This window comes from Panthera tigris, chromosome A1 (genome assembly GCF_018350195.1).
Source record: "Panthera tigris isolate Pti1 chromosome A1, P.tigris_Pti1_mat1.1, whole genome shotgun sequence".
Taxonomy (NCBI): domain Eukaryota; kingdom Metazoa; phylum Chordata; class Mammalia; order Carnivora; family Felidae; genus Panthera; species Panthera tigris.
In genome coordinates this window covers 201,163,103-201,182,231 of record NC_056660.1, presented here as the reverse complement: position 1 = coordinate 201,182,231, position 19,129 = coordinate 201,163,103, and the positions used below count along the sequence as shown (strand labels likewise).

General features: G+C 38.2%; 1 protein-coding gene and 1 pseudogene across 3 annotated transcripts in view; both read right to left on the bottom strand.

Annotated features, from left to right (window-relative positions):
• Positions 1–19,129, bottom strand: part of EMB (embigin) — a 44,603-nt gene that overhangs the window by 12,978 nt on the left and 12,496 nt on the right. Inside the window, exons 3-7 of one of the 3 annotated variants that reach the window (XM_042995034.1) lie at positions 18,977–19,066; positions 18,406–18,495; positions 17,835–17,924; positions 1,191–1,374; positions 870–958 (exon numbers count right to left, since the gene is read on the bottom strand). In XM_042995034.1, coding sequence (XP_042850968.1) covers positions 870–958; positions 1,191–1,374; positions 17,835–17,924; positions 18,406–18,495; positions 18,977–19,066 — 543 coding nt within the window. The remainder of the gene's footprint in view (positions 1–869; positions 959–1,190; positions 1,375–17,834; positions 17,925–18,405; positions 18,496–18,976; positions 19,067–19,129) is intronic. The other 2 variants (XM_042995044.1, XM_042995037.1) reach the window with 2 other exon arrangements.
• On the bottom strand, positions 7,914–8,084 carry LOC122232425 (annotated as a pseudogene).

Here is a 19,129-nt window from a genome sequence, read left to right as displayed (position 1 = left end):
GGGCTTTGGAGATGGTATCCATATTTTGTCAGAACAGCTAGCCAGACTTCAACATTTTCAGGAAAAGTAGAGAACAATTTCTCATGTACGCTGGGAAATTAATGTAAAGCAAAGCCCAAAATAGTGAATATGGCAACAGACCACATTTCCCAAATACCAGCATGGACATTGTGGTTCTCGAATCCATCACAAAATAGGGGTTTTTCATGAAGATAATTATCCAACTCAAAGATCAGTCTTTATTATGAGATTGAGATCTTTAAGGTTTTGGTTTAATGATAGTAAAAGTAAAATACTCTGATTTTCCTTTGTTTGTACCACAGGAGAGTACTATGGATTGTATTCTGGAGTGTGTCCTTATTTGAGGAGATCAAAAACAGGCAACCCTTTGTGCATCTCCATATTATTTTTAAATGTTATGGATCCCTGAAACCCCTAAGTCCTGGAGCCACTGATAGATACATAACACCAGATCGCATTCTCACAGTCCAGGGGTGCAATAACAGATACCTAGAGGGATAGTATAAAAGCTCTGAGTTTAGTGGGCTAAGCAAATGAAAAAATAAATGAACTCAAGAGACTGTTATGACTTGCAAATAACCTGGCACCCCAATCTTTCAAACTAAAATTTGTGCTTTAATCTAGGGGAGGGAGGCTGGATGGCAAGTCGATTGGGAAACACAAAGTCTACCACTGGGAAGACTGGGAAGCTCCATTTTTAAGGTCACAACTTAGGATTCAGTGAAAAGCATATGATTTTCTCTCAGCTCATTATGTTTAGTGCTGTAATGATAACTTAAATATTTGGATATTTAGAATTTTAAAAATTTAATGCTGAAATTATCACTCTATAAATTATTAGTACTGACCTTTGAAGTTAAATGTACCTCTTTGTTCCTTTTCTCCTCCAAAGAAACAAGAATAGCTTCCCATTTGTTTGCTATTAATGATGGTAAACCTAAAGAGAATTTATTAATATAGACTTAGTTCTCAAAACACTTCTTGATCAAACTGAAAAAGACTTAGCATTCAGTCAAAATTCTAAAATAGAAACAGTCCCGTAAATATGCAAAATAGAACATTAGCATAACTTTCAAGAGACAGCAACGGAAAGAATGCCCAGTCAGCAAAAATGTTAAGAAGTTAACAAATTTCATCTAGCCATGCAGGTTAAAATTTTATATACTTACATGTACTGGGCATACAGGATGCATCCTGTTGCATTGGTGAGATAATTCTCAAGTAGTTCATCACCTTTTTTCCAAGTCACATTTACTGAATTCACACCCCTAGATATTGTGATTTGGCATGTGAGTTCTATATTAGAAGGTCTTTCTAAAGTGATGTTTTTTTCCACCGGTACATTGGAATGTTCTATTAGCCACAAAAGAAAACCAAGAAAAAAAAAGTTGTAAAGTTACATTTAGGGGAGACCCAACATATATATATAGATAGATCTATATCTATCTATATATCTATATCTATATATAGATATAGATATATAGTCTATATCTATCTATATATCTATATCTATATCTATATCTATATCTATATCTATAGATATAGATAGATAGATCTATCTATCTATATATATATGTATATAAAGCAGTTTTAAGTAATCAATAACAATGCTCTATCAACCTTTTTTTTAAATGTTTACTTAGTTTTGAGAGAGAGAGAGAGAGAGACAGAGCATGAGTGGGGGAGAAGCAGAAAGAGAGGGAGACACAGAATCTGAAGCAGGCTCCAGGTTCTGAACTGTCAGCACAGAGCCCGATGTGGGGCTCAAACCCATGAACCGTGAGACCATGAAATGAGCCAAAGTCAGATGCAGACCGACTGAGCCACCCGGGTGCCTCAATAGTTTCTTAATGTAACATTCCTTTGAAGAATTATTCCTCTGTCAACATAGATTAGGTTCCCTATATTAATCTTTTTCATTGTCACAGCTGAAGAAAGGGTTTGTTACATTGACAGAATAGCAAAAGCCTAAGGCTATGATGTTAATCTTAAAATCTCCAGCTGACAAGGATGTACGGAATGAGCACTGTATAAAGGAGTGCCTTATGCTGATAGCACAGAAACAGTCCAACTGCAAAAACAAAGGAAACCTAAGGGAGAGAATGAAGTAACTGTTGGGACTCCTTTCAGGAATCATGTTCTTTGTAGTTCTGACAAGAATGTATCAGTATCCAGCAAATGAATGAAGAAACTCTAGAAATCTGACACAATGATGTTGCAGATCTGGGCATTTTGCATGAATTGCTGCAACCCTCCCCAACACACAATTGTGTGTCCCTTGGGGAGGAACACCCCACTACCTAAGCTGTACTTTTGTCCCAAAATATAAAATAAAATAAAGGGGGAGAGGGTCCTGAAACGAAGTCTCTAGATCCATCTACCAGTTTACAGGAAATACAGAGGATGGGAAAAACATGTTAAACTGCACCCCGTGAAAGTGATCAACAAAATCTGGAGTGTGAGAAAACTCTACAAGACGAATGATCTGGTTTTGTCAACTGATAAATTAGAAAAGGGAAAGAAACGAACCTAAAAATAAAAAGATACTTTAAAAACACGCCTTTAGAAAAGGAACTAAAACCAACCTGTAATATTTAGGGATGTACACCTGCGTAATAACACAATTTTAAAAACCAAGGCTGTGACTGTATAAAAATCAGAGTAGTGCTGGTTACTCTTAAAGGGAAGTAAAGGGTTGTGTTTGTGGGAGGGCACTGCCTTATAGAAACATGTTTCTCAATCTCATGCTCAGTAGCGTGGTATCACTAAGAGCAGAACGCAGAGCCAAAAATGTGGAAAAGAAAAAAGAGAACCTAAGTAGCATAACATCACTTTTAATTCCACTTAAAACTTTACAGAAATGCTTCCTTAAGCAATGACCAGGTGCAAAGTTAGCACAGGTAGTGTGAGGTGCTTGGTGAGCACAAGCTTGAAATAACTGCTCTCGGAATTACAAGAGTGCTGAGTAAACAACAAAAACAAAAACAAAAACACCTAGGTATAAACAGATCTTAACAACATCCAGTTATACAGGGAAAAAAACTGAGTCAGACAAACTGGAGGAATTTACACGTTTTGGCTCATTTTCTGAGTGCACCAAAAATAAGACTAGGTACTAGTAAGCATGAGAAAATGTTTTAAGATTTTTTATATTCGGTCCTAAACTTCTATCTTCTGTTCCTCATTCGCCTTCAGCTCTGGGGTACCCTTAAAAGTTAGTCCTGTCTCTGTCAAATGAAGAAATTTACTTCACTAGTCAATTTCATAAAGGAGTTCTCTACACAGTCTGTGCCTTCACCCAATATAGCATATTCTGGTATCTTATTACCACATTACAAAAAGTGCTTTACCATAGGTTAAAAATGGCCTTGTTTAACCTGACTACCTCTTTTCACAGCTCATGTTTTCTTTAATGTCTCCCAAGTATCAGCCATTGATTGCCAGGGACTACATACGCCTTGAAATTCTCTTTCCCTTGCTTCTATTTCAGGATTTTAATACTTTGCTGGCCACACCAACTCCTCCAACCACCCATAAATGTGGTATCCCTTGGAACTTTGCTCTCTGGCCCCTTTCCTTTTCAATTTGACACTCCCATGTTGGATTCAACTATTATCTCTAATCTCCTTTATTCACAAAACTCTTAGCTCCATTCCAGACTTACTTCTGGATCCCCATGTCCATAGCTCTGGGTGTCTACTGAGCATCTAAACCTAGATATCCCGCAGGTGCTTCAAACTCAATATATCCAAGGGAGATGGATTAGCCTTCTCTTCCCCTGACCCACAACACTGAATCACATATGGGAGAGTTCAGTTGATTCCACCTCTGAAATGCAAATATATTTGCCCAGTTGTCTCCAGCCACTTTTAATGTATGCCTTTGAGGTGATTCAGGACACACTCCCCTCAAAATATGTCACCTTGGTATCCTGGATTTTTAAAAACATTTTAAAATGTATTTTATTTACTCTGAGAGAGAGAGAGAGAGAGAGAGACAGAGAGAGGTGGAAATCAAAAGATGGAATCAATTTCCACCAAAAGAGATGGAAATTGGCAACATGCAACAACATGGATGGACCCCAAGGACACCAACCACAAGTGAACTAAGCCAGCCATGGAAGGACAAATACTGAATGACTGCACCCATCTGGAGGGGTCTGCATTTCTTCAGCATTTGCTCATAGCAGTTATGGTCTTTGCTGGTCCTTCAGGGATCCTTAGAAAGCTGAGCTAGTTTGCTTTATCTCCTTGCTGCTGTGTGACAGGAAATCTTAACTTAGAGAAGGAAGGGGCCACAGGAGGTCAAAATGTCCAAGGCGCGTCTATTGAAAATTCTTTCACATCCTGCAAAACTGCTCACTTGTTGCTTCAGGGACAAAGTCTTTGGAGATTTCTGTGAGTCTTTTCCCCAGGGCTAAGCTGAGTGTCAGTCATTACTGCTGGCCTCTGCTCAGCAGAGTTTATGCTGGCAAGGTACCCCTGCTCAGAATGAGGAGTCCCAGGCCTTGGAGCTGCAGGCCATCGAGCTGCCAGAGGCCCGAGAGGCCGGAGCACCCAGAGAAGGCTATTTTGACCCTTGCATTATTTCCCTGGCACCTCGTGGGGCTGATGACAGACTATCTTTCTTGCGGGAGGACTCGCGAGAAGACATGGCAGCACTATCACTCCTAGCGAGAGGCCTTTACATTCCAGAAGGTAACTCCGGGACACCACGCTCTTTTCAGTGATGTGGCTCATTGGAGCCTTCCAACATTAGGAAGTTATAATATGAATTTTCACCCCCATTTCACAAGGCAGCCGCCCAGTGTCAGGTTCCTTGCCTGACATTGCTGACAGGGCAATACAAAGTATCTTCATGTTGGACACCTCAGTTTCCTCATCTGTAAAATGGCACAATACATATTTCCTGAGACTGCAGAAAGAATTAAATGAGCTATCATGGGGTAAATGTTAGTAATATATTAATTGCTGAATAATTCCCCCACTTAACTTCCTATCACCATTTATCTCACTGGGGAATATAACAAAAGCTATGTTACCTAAAGTTATGTATTTTTCACATCATTCCATCTTTATAGCAGTTCTATGACATAAGTACCATTTTTATCATTCCTACGTCAAAGATGAGGAAGCTGAGGCAAAGGAAGGTTACCCATCTTTCCCTAGATCACATATCAAGACAACGACAGATGTTAATACAAAATTAGGTGTGGCCGGGTTCGGATTCTTACAACCAATGATGTGTACCGACTCTCAAAGATATGAAATTCTTATGATAATGGAATGCGCTTCCTCATCACTTTCAAACTATTAAACTGCGGTCTTAAATGAAAGAAAATATAAATAAAAGATGAAATAAACTTATAATGCAGCAACATAGCAATGTGATGACAGATGGTGTGATCAACATACTTTAAACATTCACACTTTCAACTGAATGCGTGTAGCCTTTCTTTGTGTCAGGCCAGTTTCTCAGCCTTCCTTGTCACCTCCCTGCTTCTTGGAATACTTCGCAGAAGCTTCTGCAGCTTGCTTTCCTATCAGAAGATCAAAAACATGTAAAAAGTCTTGCCTCTATTTTGTAGTTAGCCAACAAACTAATATGTCCATTGAACTCAATGGACAATGTTTCAACTTCCCCAAAACCACAACTGCAATGTATTTCTGCTATTTTGGAGTGTTGCAAAAACATCCATGACATCAACATTTCTAAGACTATACCCAATTGCTCAATTTCTGAACTATATTTTTAAAAGGCTGTTCTTAAAGTCAAATGGTAATTTACATCTGTCTCTTATTTTCCTAATTCTCTTTTATTTTCATAATTAAAAGTTTTTAAGTATATGGACATTTAAGCAATTTGAAATCTTCAGAGAAATGACAACAGTAGGAACTTAATGGGTCTATTTAGGAATCATATCACTCAAAATAAAAGTCTACTTTGTTCCTCTATAGAAAAAAAAGTGAAAAAGGCAAATTGAAATTTCTTGCATAAGACAGTGTTTCCAAATATGCTTTAAAAGCAGTAACTTTTATTTGCAAGAGTTAAATGTACCACAACATAAAAAAACTGGTAAAATGGGACAATTCTGACTGGGGCAGAGATAGGAAATATGGGGCTCTTCTTTATTTTACTGTAGATGTCAGTGAGGTCCCATGTTACATCCTAAGATATAGATGGAACATTTAGAATCTTGACAGAAATTGTCAGAAGGCCACTTGAACATGAGGCCAACATCTGTACACAAAACGGATTCCTATTTTTAACATTTTGTTGCTCCATTTATATGATGCTTCTTACTGTACGGAGTTTAACTGACTTTATGAAACAATTCCTCTGAATAAGAATAAAATATGGTATCTTAAACTTCATATTCAAAATTTGTACAATAACACAAGAAAATTGCTCCTTGCTTCTTGTAATTTTCAGCTCCTCCCAAATTAAATTTCATATTGAAGTAAAGAATCATGATTATTTTTTTTCTCTGCATCTGTTATTTAGATGCCATCTGATCAGCACAATACTGATGTGATAGAGTCTAAAATACACATGGTTTGTCAGTAAGATACTACCCCACACTAGTCAGAGTGGCTAACATTAGCAACTCTGGCAACAACAGACGTCGGCAAGGATGCGGAGAAAGAGGATCTCTTTTGCACTGCTGGTGGGAAAGCAAGCTGGTGCAGCCACTCTGGAAAACAGTATGGAGGTTCCTCAAAAAGTTAAAAACAGAACTACCCTATGACCCAGCAACTGAACTACTAGGTATTTATCCAAGGGATACAGGTGTGCTGTTTCCAAGGGACACATGCACCCCCATGTTTATAGCAGCACTATCAACAACAGCCAAAGTATGGACAGAGCCCAAATGGCCATCGATGGATGAAAGAAGATGTGGTATATATATATACACACACAATGGAGTATTACTTGGCAATCAAAAAGAATGAAATCTTGCCATTTGTAACTACGTAGATGGAACTAGAGGATATTATGCTAAGTGAAATTAGTCAGAGAAAGACAAATATCATATGACTTCATTCATATGTGGAATTTAAGATACAAAACAGATGAACATAAAGGAAGGAAAGCAAAAATAATATAAAAACAGGGAGGGGGACAAAATATAGGAGAATCTTAAATACAGAGGACAAACTGAGGGTTGCTGGAGGGGCTGTGGGTGGGGGGATGGGCTAAACGGTAAGGGGCATTAAGGAAGACACTTGTTGGGATGAGCATTGGGTGTTATAGATAGGGGATGAATCACTGGAATCTACTCCTGAAAACATTATTGCACTATATGCTAACTTGAATGTAAATTTAAAAATAAAATTAAATAAATAAATAAATAATAAAATACATGTGGCTCCTGAATTCCATAACCTTAGAACAGAAACTCACCAACATGCACAAGAAACCTAAATGGGTATAAGCCTAACCTGAGTATAAAATGTATATTTAAAAAGTATATAATAAGGAGCACCTGGGTGGCTTAGTCGGTTGGGTATATGACTTTGGCTCAGGTCATAATCTCACAGCTTGTGGGTTCGAGCCCCGCGTTGGGCTTTGTGCTGACAGCTCAGAGCCTGGAGCCTGCTTCAGATTCTGTGCCTCCCTCTCCCTCTGCCCCTCCTCTGTTCATGCTCTGTCTCTCTCGCCCTCTCAAAAAATAAATAAATGTTAAAAAAAATTTTTTTAATGTATATAAGAAAAGTATGTGTGTGTATGTATACATGTGTCTGTACACACACACACAGTCTCCAAGTCTTCCCTTTGGGATCCCTCAAGCTCTAGGAACTATGTGACTGGTGTTATATAAGCACAGCTTAGTCTCAAAATTTTTGGAATTTTATGCAGGCAGCATCAAAAGTCAGGGAAATACTAGAAAATGTAGATGGCTTCTACACAAATGAAGCCGGGTTTACCAACCATAATTCAAAGATTCAGCAATATGATGGAAAATGTTATAAAATTAGCCAAGAAAAGATGTTAGTTAGACTTCATTAAACTGATAAGAACAGATACTACACTTGATCTTAGCCAAAAGGCCGAGAAGCGATAGTTAGACTTCATTAAATGAAGTTCCTGCTGGTCACTTAGTACCAAGTATAACAGTTATTTCTCTACTTTCTAAACTGCCTTGAAATCATTTCAAATAACCATTTAAAAGGGACATGGTTCCATTTGAATTTTAGAAAGGCACATTTCTTCTTGTTTTCAACAATGTAGCCTTTAATTTGAGGGTATAGCATTGAGTAATAATCCATCAACTAAATACCTTTTTATACAACATAAGGAATAGGAGGTACTGTAATAACTGTTCATATCAGTTAGAGAGAAAATACAACTAATAGTTAAACTGTTTTAGTAATAAAACAGGTTACTATGATTTCCAGATAACTAACACAAAATTAATCCAACACTGTAGTAGTAGATTATCCTATTTTTGGATAACCAGAATCTGAATACCATTCCTGTACGTGTAAGTTTTAATGAGAGGCAAAGCCCCCTCAGTCACTATGTAAGCCGAAAAACCAGATATTTCTTCTACCTCTCTGAGGGTAAGGGCATGGCCACTTGACAAATCATATTCTCCCATCCAGGACTTTAAAATTAGAGAGAATGACTAAAGGCCCTACACAGAATTGAGAAATTAATCACACAGCAATGGCAAACGTTTAGTAATGATAGGGTATGTGTTCATATAGTCATTCATTCAAAACTTATTTACTGAACACCTACTACATGCCTTTCATTCATCCATTCATTCACAATTGTACTAAAAATCTACTAGGTGCCTTTACTCTGAGCACTGATATCAAGAGTACAGTATTAGCAACAATATCTTAACCAGATGATTTCAGGGTTTCTTGCTGTCTGCCCTCCTTAGGTCTTTGGCATATTCGAGACTTTGGTTTCCATCCGAATCATAAATCTGGAGAAATAGAAAGCCTGGGGGACAAGCTTTTTGACATTGGTGTGGGCAATGATTTCACGGATATGAGCAACAAAAACAAATATAAACCTGTGGAACTATAGCAAACTAATAGGTTTCTGTATAGTAGGGGTACGCAGGTGGCTCAGTTGGTTAAGCATCTGACTCTTGATTTATTTAGGCTTAGGTCATGATCTCAAGGTCATGAGATAGAGCCCCGTGTTGGGTTCCACACTGAGTGTGGAGCCTGTTCAAGACTCTCTCTCCCCCTGCCCCTCTCCACTGCTCACTCTCAATCTCTCTCTCTAAAATAAATAAATAAATAAATTGAATTGCATTGAAATGAAATGAAATAAAATGAAATAAAATAAAATGAAATAAAATAAAATAAAATAAAATAAAATAAAATAAAATAAAATAAAAACAGGCAAAGGAGCTGAATAAATATTTCTCGAAAGAAGAGATACAAACGGCCAACAGATACTTAAGAAAAGGGAACTCCTGTACACTGTGAGTGGGAATGTAAATTGGTTTAGCCAGTATGGAAAACAGTATGGAGATTCCTCAAAAAAATAAAAACAGAACTGCCATATGATCCAGCAGTCCCATTTCTGGGTATGTACCTAAAGGAAATGAAATCAGGATTTCAAAGAGATATCAGCACTGCCATGCTCACTGCAGCATTGTTCACGAGAGCGAAGATGTGGAAACAACCCAAGTGCCCATAGAAAGAAGGATGGATAAAAAGGATGGAACATTATTCAGCTGTGAGAAAGAAGGAAACTCTGCCTTTGACGATAACAAGGATGAACCTGGAGGACATTATGCTAAGTGAAATAAGCCAGACAGGAAGAGACAAATACTGTATAGTTTCACTTTTGTGTGGAACCTAAAAATAGAAAGAAAAAAGCTGAACTTGTAGAAGCAGAGAGAGTAGAAGGATGGTTACCAGGGATTGGAGGAGTGGGGGAAATGAGGAGATGCTGGTCAAAAGGTACAAGGCTGCAATTCTGCAGGGTAAGACTAGAGAGCTAATTAATGTACAGCATAAAGACTACACTTAATAACACCGTACTGAACACTGCAAATATGCTAAGACAGTAAATTTCAGGTGTGCCCATCATACAAAAAAACCAACTTTGTGAGATGCTATGTTAATTCATTGACTATAGCAACATTTCACTATATATGTATAACAAATCAGTATGCTGCACACCCTAAATACATACAATTTTTATTTTCTTATTTTTCTTTTTTTTCTTTTTTCTTTTTTTTTTAAATTTGCATCCAAATTAGTCAGCATATAGTGCAACAATGATTTCAGTAGATTCCTTAGTGCCCCTTACCCTTACCCATTTAGCCCATCCCCCCCCACACCCCCTACAATAACCCTGTTTGTTTTCCATATTTATGAGTCTCTTATGTTTTGTCCCACTCCCTGTTTTTATATTATTTTTGTTTCCCTTCCCTTATGTTCATCTGTTTTGTCTCTTAAAGTCCTCGTATGAGTGAAGTCATATGATTTTTGTCTTTCTCTGACTAATTTCACTTAGCATAATACCCTCTAGTTCCATCCACATAGTTGCAAATGGCAAGATTTCATTGTTTTTTATTGCCAAGTAATAATCCATTGTGTATATATACCACATCTTCTTTATCCTTTCATCCATCGATGGACATTTGGGCTCTGTTCATACTTTGGCTATTGTAGATAGTGCTGCTATAAACATGGGGGTGCGTGTGTCCCTTCAAAACAGCACACCTGTATCCCTTGGATAAATATGTAGTAGTGCAATTGCTGGGTCATAGGGTATATTTTTTAATACATTTTAAAAAGGAAAAAAATTAATTGTAATGGATATTCTAAGTCGAATGAGATTTAAATCACAGGTGATAATACAATATCAGAAAATCATTCATTCCCCTCCAAATTATTCTACAGATTCAGTGAAAAATCAGTCAAAAACCAAGCAGTATTTGTTGTGGAATTTGATTCCAAAAAAATCTACATGAAAGAGTAAAAATGCAGGACATTAGAAAACCTATTAAAAAGAAAAGAACAAAGATATAAAGATGTATCATAATGTTTCACAAAATTAATATTAATGAATTCATGATGCTAGAAAACACCAAGAAATTAATGGAATAAAATTTCTGGATTGCAACTTGGAAACTATTAGTGGTCAAGAAGTCAAGATAACAGTTACCACGAGATTTGTTTTTTAATGAATTAGAAGAGAAGAGAAATTATCAGTTTAACACAACTATTAGGTGTGGGCATAGCTTAATGAACATTTTGTTTAGTGTGTGTGTGCATGTGTGTGTGCTGTGTGTGCATGGGTGGTGAATCAGGTTATAAGGTAAATTCATTTCTTACTGTGCCCAACTCTATAAAATGCCCGAAACACATTGAAACAATAAAGGAACAGAATAGCACATGGGAATTTGGAATATGATTAGGGTGATGTTTCAAAGCTAAAGGAAGAAGGAGAACTATTCAATACTGAGTGTTGAGACAATGGCTATCTACATAAAAATAATTTAATAAAGTTAGTGCCCTATCACACACAGTAAATAAAAGTACATTTCAAATGGATTGAAAACTGAAAGGTGAAAAACTCCTATGAAAATACTTCTATAAAAATGATAGGAGAAAACAAAAACAGTGAAACTTCCTCACAATAAAAAACACCATGCAAATGTTTAAAGACAACTGGGAGACAGTATTTGTAATTTCAGTAAAAAGTACAAATCAGTACTTAAAATTTATAGCTGTCTTCCACACATCAATTTAAAAATATATAAACCCAATAGATAAATGGATACAGGATGTTAACAAACACACATATACATATATATAAGTAGGTCCAACTCCAAAATGCAAATTAAAACAAAAGTGATACAGCTTTTAGTGCTCATGCTGCCAAAAACCAAAGAGTTTAATAATATCAAGTGCTGGTTAGGATCGAGGGAGAATTATAGTCAAATATGGGACTAAGGGAGAGGTAAACGGTCACTTTAGAGGGCAAATTGCAAGTCTGTATTAAAATTAAAATGCACATAATTTCTGATTCAGCAACTCTACTATGTGGTATTATCCCTAGAGGAGCACATGCATTCATGCCCAGAGAGAGAGATGTAGAAAGAAGTGTTCATTATTGAATGGTTTACAATAGAATAAAAGTTCAACAAACTGGGGTACATTGAGAGGAAAATGTCTAAGAAGGCTGGTATATTTATACTGTGTGCACAAGTAAAAGAAACAAGCTATGCCCATGTAATATGGCTAGATCTCCAAGAATTAATACTGAATGATAACAGAAAGCAATATGCAGAACAATACATTTGGGTTTAAAACACTAATTTTAAAGAATACAAAACAATGCACACAGTACTCTATAGTTTCTATGAATACAAACACACACACACACACACACACACACACTCATTGAACAGAGGTTACTCCTGGAGAGGAGAGACTTGAGACAGAAGCAGGGGTTGTGCAAAAGGGCTTTGACTTCCTCTGACAAGTTGTTTTCAACACCAGAAATTCTATTTGGCTATTTTTCAAACATGCTTTGTCTTTTTTTTTTTTTTTTTGATAGTGTAATATTTTCTCATGTTTTAATATTTCTTCTTCTATACCTCTACCTACTATTTCTATGATATAACAACTCTAGACAATCTAATCCTGCTGTTCCTCAGTGGACTCTCAGTCTTGGGGACTACTCCACTGTATTTTGTATTTCTGACTTGTAAGTCCTCAGTAGAGATTCCACAGCCAGAGCAGGCGATGTGTCCTTCCATAAAGTTTTTTCATTTGCTTCTCTGCAGAATTAATACCTGCCAGGGTCATGTTTGTGTTATTTTTCAGCTTGCAGGCTCCTGTATAATCCAAGTAATGTAAATGTGCACTCTAAATCTCATTGAGGGCAGGCCCTTGACTTTGAGTACTCAGGGTCTTTGTTTTTGATGCAGAGCAAGGCTAAACCAAGGCTAAAATCATGGCCTGGTGCTAACCCACTATTCCCCACCCCTTCTCACTTCCTAGGCCAAACCTCTTTTCACTGTATTTATAGCCTTCTGGCGGTTTTCAGTTCCACCTTTCTGGAAGGATCGGCTTTCTGGGGATTTTCAGTTGGAACTCCCCTCCTTGCTTAGATTCAAGGCCTTATTCTCAGATCTGTGGCTCTTGGAACTCAAATACCTTGTTGACAAACACAAAGAAAACCAACACATCCGTTCACAAACTTGATGCCTGATCATCAGTTTTGGCTGGCAGATATTGTTTTTACTTTTTGTGTACTTAACTAAATACTTAAAAGAATGTTTGAGATATTTTAAATTTTCTAGATATGGTAGGAGGATTTTCAGATTCCCTAATTTAGTATATTGCTGGAAATAAAAGGTTACAATATTTTTTTTAATGTTTATTTATTATTGAGAGGCAGAGAGAGACAGAGCATGAGTATGGGAGGGGCAGGGTCTGAGGGAGGCACAGAAGCCAAAACAGGCTTCAGGCTCTGAGCTGTCAACACAGAGCCTGACGCAGGGCCTGAACCCACAAACCGGGAGATCATGACCTAAGCCAAAGTCGGACACTCAACCGACTGAGCCACCCAGGCGCCCCAAAATGTTTCAATATTTTTGAAAATCAACTCACTTTTACTTATGTAATTAAAAATTAATTTAAAGTGCTAAATACAAGGGTGCCTGGGTGGCTTAGTCAGTTAGGCATTCGACTTCAGCTCAGGTCACTATCTCTCGTTTCATGAGTTTGAGTCCCACGTCAGGCTCTGTGCTATCAGGAGCCTGCTTCTGATTCTGTGTCTTCCTCTCTCTCTGCCCCTCTACCGCTCACACTCTGTCTCTTTCTGTCAAAAATAAATAAACATTAAAAAAAAAAAACCTAAAATCCTAAATACATATCAGAGAAACAGAAACTACTTCTCTATACGTGCTTTATTGAAGATGTAGCTTTTGACTTAATTCTGAAAGACTGGGAAGATCTGAATGTAAGCAGCAGACAAGGGAAGAGATGGGACTATATCCTATCAAGTTCCCTGTCCCACTTATGCTAGGATGTCCCGTCCCTGCTCCTTACCACCATCATCTAACTTTTTCATTAGATTCTTCACCCAATGTTAACAAGCACGTGATTATTAAATCATTTGTCTTCTTATGTTGATGGGGTGGGGCACAGTTACACAGCTGTTCTTTAGGTATAGAGCAGTGGTTCTCAACTGGGTAGATTTTGCCTCCCCAGGGGACATGTGGGTGGCACCGTGTGGAGAGCTTTTCGGTTGCCACAACTTGGTGAGTGCTACTCAAATCTAGTAGGTAGAGGCCAGGGATGCTACCAAACATCCTCCAGTGCCCCCCAGTAGCCCCACCGCCCCTACAGCAAAGAATGATCCCGTGTAAAAGGTCAGTACTTCTGCTAATGAGAAACCATGGTGAATGCGTGCAGCTACTGCCACTTATATCACTACGGTGGCTCCCTCTTCCATATCTTTCTGTCACTCTGAATGTTAATATTCACTTCGTTTTTCTCTGCACATCAGCAGCGTCTGCAGAAGGTGTGATGACTGAGAGTCTGGCCCTGAGAAACATCACACCCATTTGAACCTCCTCGGAATCCTTCTAAGGTCTTCTCTGCCACAAGGGGTCTGAGCAGCCAAATATAAGGGACTCATTATTCTTTTTCTTTTTCGACTAAAAAGTCCATTTCTTTTTCTCTCTTCCTGAATCCTTTTTCTCAATCTCATGGACCAGGTTAGAGTCTGAGAGGTCCTAACCCTGACTTCTTGCCTCTAGCTCTAGGCAACAAGGCTACCTTCCTTTCCCAACCTTAACGACTCTTCTCAAATTTCACTCCATACCTTAATTTAAATGTCTATTCCATTAGTGACTGCTTTGTCTGACTCCCCGTTTCACCAGGACCTTGCCAGGCCAGCTGCTAACATTTCAACATGGCAAATAAAATTTGTCATCAGGGAGAGCCTACCCCAACATTACCAGGGTGGTCAAGAAAACTGCCCGCTGATGTTTTGATTTTAACCTCTTTAGTTAAACTATAACACATTGATTGAGATACCAAACACTATAATATGCAGAGCGAAAGAAAAAAAGAATAAAGTAACAATAAAGAAAACACTTTAACTGCTGTAACACAAACAATGAATTTCAAACACTGGCAATGGAAAAATTAGTGATGTAAAAAAAAAAAAAAGTCCATTATCAAAAGAGTTTTAAAAAGCCCAATGATATTAGAAAAGGGGAAAAAAGGGGGAAAAAAAGAAAACCTCTTATTCTTAATCAGTTATACTTTCACAATATATTCATTATCTCCACAAATGTAATTTCTATAACAAATGTATTTAAGAATAAGGTAATTAAAATATTTGTTTTCATTGTTTTTGAAACTTTATATATTTTCAAAAATAATTTAAGTTTCCTTAAAATAGGTATAATTGTTTTAATAATACTGTTGAGGGAAATGGATAATTGGGCATTAAGAAAGACAGCATATATACTGATTAATAGCATGGCCCCCGGCAGCACACTTCCTGGATTCAAAACCACGCTTCAACTTCTCATCTGGGACCTCGGTCAATTCACTTGATTTCATTGTGCCTCCTTTTCCTCATCTGCAAATTGCAGATAGTAATAGTACCCACTGCACAGAGTTGTTATGAGGACTGAACTACATTATATTTAGAAATATATACATTGTCTGTAGTCAATCAATCCCATGTGCCTGTTAAGTAAATAATTAGCAGCATTTTAAAAACATAAAACAAGTAAACGGTCAGGCTTCCATGAATCAAAGGTCATGTTTTCCATTCTTCCAGGCACAGGATCCTGTGTTTCCCCAGCCTCTAGCATCTTTGGTAAGTAAGCATGCTAGGAGCTGGGCCAGTGTCGTCACGATGGTCCAAAATGTGCAACTAATGTATTATATTTGAATCTCTCTACAAGAAACATTTTATCTCCTAACAGAGAGATCCATTTCTAAAAGGGCCTGAGGGAAAGAGAAAATAATAAGGACAACCTAGAAATGTAAGTGCAGTTCAAGTACACAATAATATCACAGTATGAAAACATTCCACTCATAAAGTGGATTAAAAATCCTAGTGACAGCAATAAGAAGAAAGCCCGTGGTTCCTAATGAGCTTGAACACATCTTCAGACTTAACTTCTGTATTTCAGTAAAGGCGGTCCCTAACACCAAGCATTTCGATGGGCAGGAACCATGAGAACAACCTACATGAAGACGCAACCAGCTCAAAAGTCCACTGTTTCAAAATCAACGTCAAATCTTTTCTTTTGTCGAATAAAAATGAATCCAGATTCACCTAAGGAGAGATTTTATTCAAAGAGTCTATTGCGGTAAGGAAGATGCTCCAGACTTTGGATCTGTCTGCAAGTATCTCAGAACCAAACAGAAAACACTTTCCTTTTACAGGAAGCAGGGGTGTGGGGCGGCAGGGTGGGGGGGGGGGTGGTGGCAGGTCAGTGGGCACTTTTGAGGGGAAACAGAACAAACTGATGGATGGAGGCAGCATGATCGGGCTGTGCTCAGGCCTCGTGCTTGCTCAGACTTGGGGCAAACCAAAGTTCAGGGGCCTGGGAGGAAGAAAAAGCCTGACTAAAGCTTGATCAAGCCAAGGCAGATGATAACTAATAGACCACTGTGAATGCTTGGTCTCTTCCCAATGGCAGGAATACTGGTTTTAATAGAAGAGTTAGAATAAAAGAGTAGTTAGGAGTTAAACCCTCCAAACGGGTTAAGTAAGTAAATAACCAGCCCAATACCAACTGAAAAGTCCACTTTTTTCTCTCTTCCCGGACACCAACCCTTTTTTTCTCAGGGTCCTTACTGGGTAAGTGAGGGGCATGATGTTGCCAACATCACCTGGCTTGTCAAAGGATTTGCAAGCTTAGGTTCTCATATGGGTCTGTCTGGAAGAAACATTTCATCTGACGAAGAAAATCAACAAGTAGAACATGCAAAAAGTAAAAAATTAGGTAACAACACAAGACACAATTACGTTTTACAATTAAGGATAATTCCAAATACTGGAATAGAGACTGAGAACAAACAGTTGTACAAAGTCATAAGAAATGGTCTCCAAAAAAAGGTCAGTGCAAACATTCCTTTGGTATCAGAGGGGAGATGTGGGAAGCATACTGTTTGTATGAGAAAAAGAGAAACAGTTCTTAAGACAAAAGGACAGTTAAAGACCGGACAGGTATTGGATAAAACATGCTATTGACCCAATAAATGGGTTTACAGTATTTTAAATTCTAGTTATACTTTTAACATTGTTACTAAAACAGACAACTACTCTTACTCATTTAAAAAAATCTGAGATTACTTTTGAAATACTGGAATCCAAAACTGTGAAAACGAAAGCAGAGCTGAGTTTCAGCACAGAATACTTTACTTATTTTTCCACAGCACTGTCATTGACTCATTTAGTAGCATCTTTCATTTCCCTGCCTAAAGGCCTCCCAGGACCTCCTCAATGCAGAGAGATTTGAATGGACGTACCAGCAAGAATTGATGAAAACGTAAGAGCATCTGCCAATCAAAATGAACCTTCCCTTCTTCTCTGGCGTCCTTCTTCTAGAGAGGCTTCCTTAACCTTCCCACGTCTGACCAGCTGCCCCCTCCCTGCACACCAAGCACATTGCCCTCTTTGCCTTAGACTCCTACATGCTCCCTTCTAATTGGATGAGGTACTGGTATGTTTCTCCCATTAGACCATGAGCAGGGATTAATACCTCATGAAGCAAAATGCAGTCACTTAATCAAACACAAAAACTTTGGGGGGGGGGCACTGTATTATTTGAAATGTGGTACATTTACCGGTCAGTGATATGTTATGACTCTCCAAGGAAAGGTTAGAATACTTTGTCATCATTTCTCCTCGGATGGGTAGACTTGTCAAAGGTGAAGCTGTAAGAAAAAGATCAGGTGACTACATATTATTATCAAGATGAAACAATATTTTACTTATTTTTCCACAGGACTGTCATTGACTCATTTGACAGCATCTTTCATTTCCCTGCCTAAAGGTCTCCTAGGACCTCCTCAATGCAGAGAGATTTGAATGGACATACCAGCAAGAATTGATGAAAACGTAAGAGCATCTGCCAATCAAAATGAACCTTCCCTTCTTCTCTGGCGTCCTTCTTCTAGAGAGGCTTCCTTAACCTTCCCACGTCTGACCAGCTGCCCCCTCCCTGCACACCAAGCACATTGCCCTCTTTGCCTTAGACTCCTACATGCTCCCTTCTAATTGGATGAGGTACTGGTATGTTTCTCCCATTAGACCATGAGCAGGGATTAATACCTCATGAAGCAAAATGCAGTCACTTAATCAAACACAAAAACTTTGGGGGGGGGCACTGTATTATTTGAAATGTGGTACATTTACCGGTCAGTGATATGTTATGACTCTCCAAGGAAAGGTTAGAATACTTTGTCATCATTTCTCCTCGGATGGGTAGACTTGTCAAAGGTGAAGCTGTAAGAAAAAGATCAGGTGACTACATATTATTATCATGATGAAACAATATTTTACTTATTTTTCCACAGGACTGTCATTGACTCATTTGACAGCATCTTTCATTTCCCTGCCTAAAGGTCTCCCAGGACCTCCTCAATGCAGAGAGATTTGAATGGACGTACCAGCAAGAATTGATGAAAACGTAAGAGCATCTGCCAATCAAAATGAACCTTCCCTTCCTCTCTGGCGTCCCTTTTCTAGAGAGGCTTCCTTAACCTTCCCACATCTGACCAGCTGCCCCCTCCCTGCACACCAAGCACATTGCCCTCTTTGCCTTAGACTCCTACATGCTCCCTTCTAATTGGATGAGGTACTGGTATGTTTCTCCCATCAGACCATGAGCAGGGATTAATACCTCATGAAGCAAAATGCAGTCACTTAATCAAACACAAAGCTTTGGGGGGGGGGCACTGTATTATTTGAAATGAGATACATTTACCTGTGGGTGGTATGTTATGACTCTCCAAGGAAAGGTTAGAATACTTTGTTATCCTTTCTTCTTCAATGGGTACACTTGTCAAAGGTGAAACTGTAAGAAAAAGAACAGGTGGTTACATAGTATTATCAAGGTGAAACAATACTTATTTTTCCA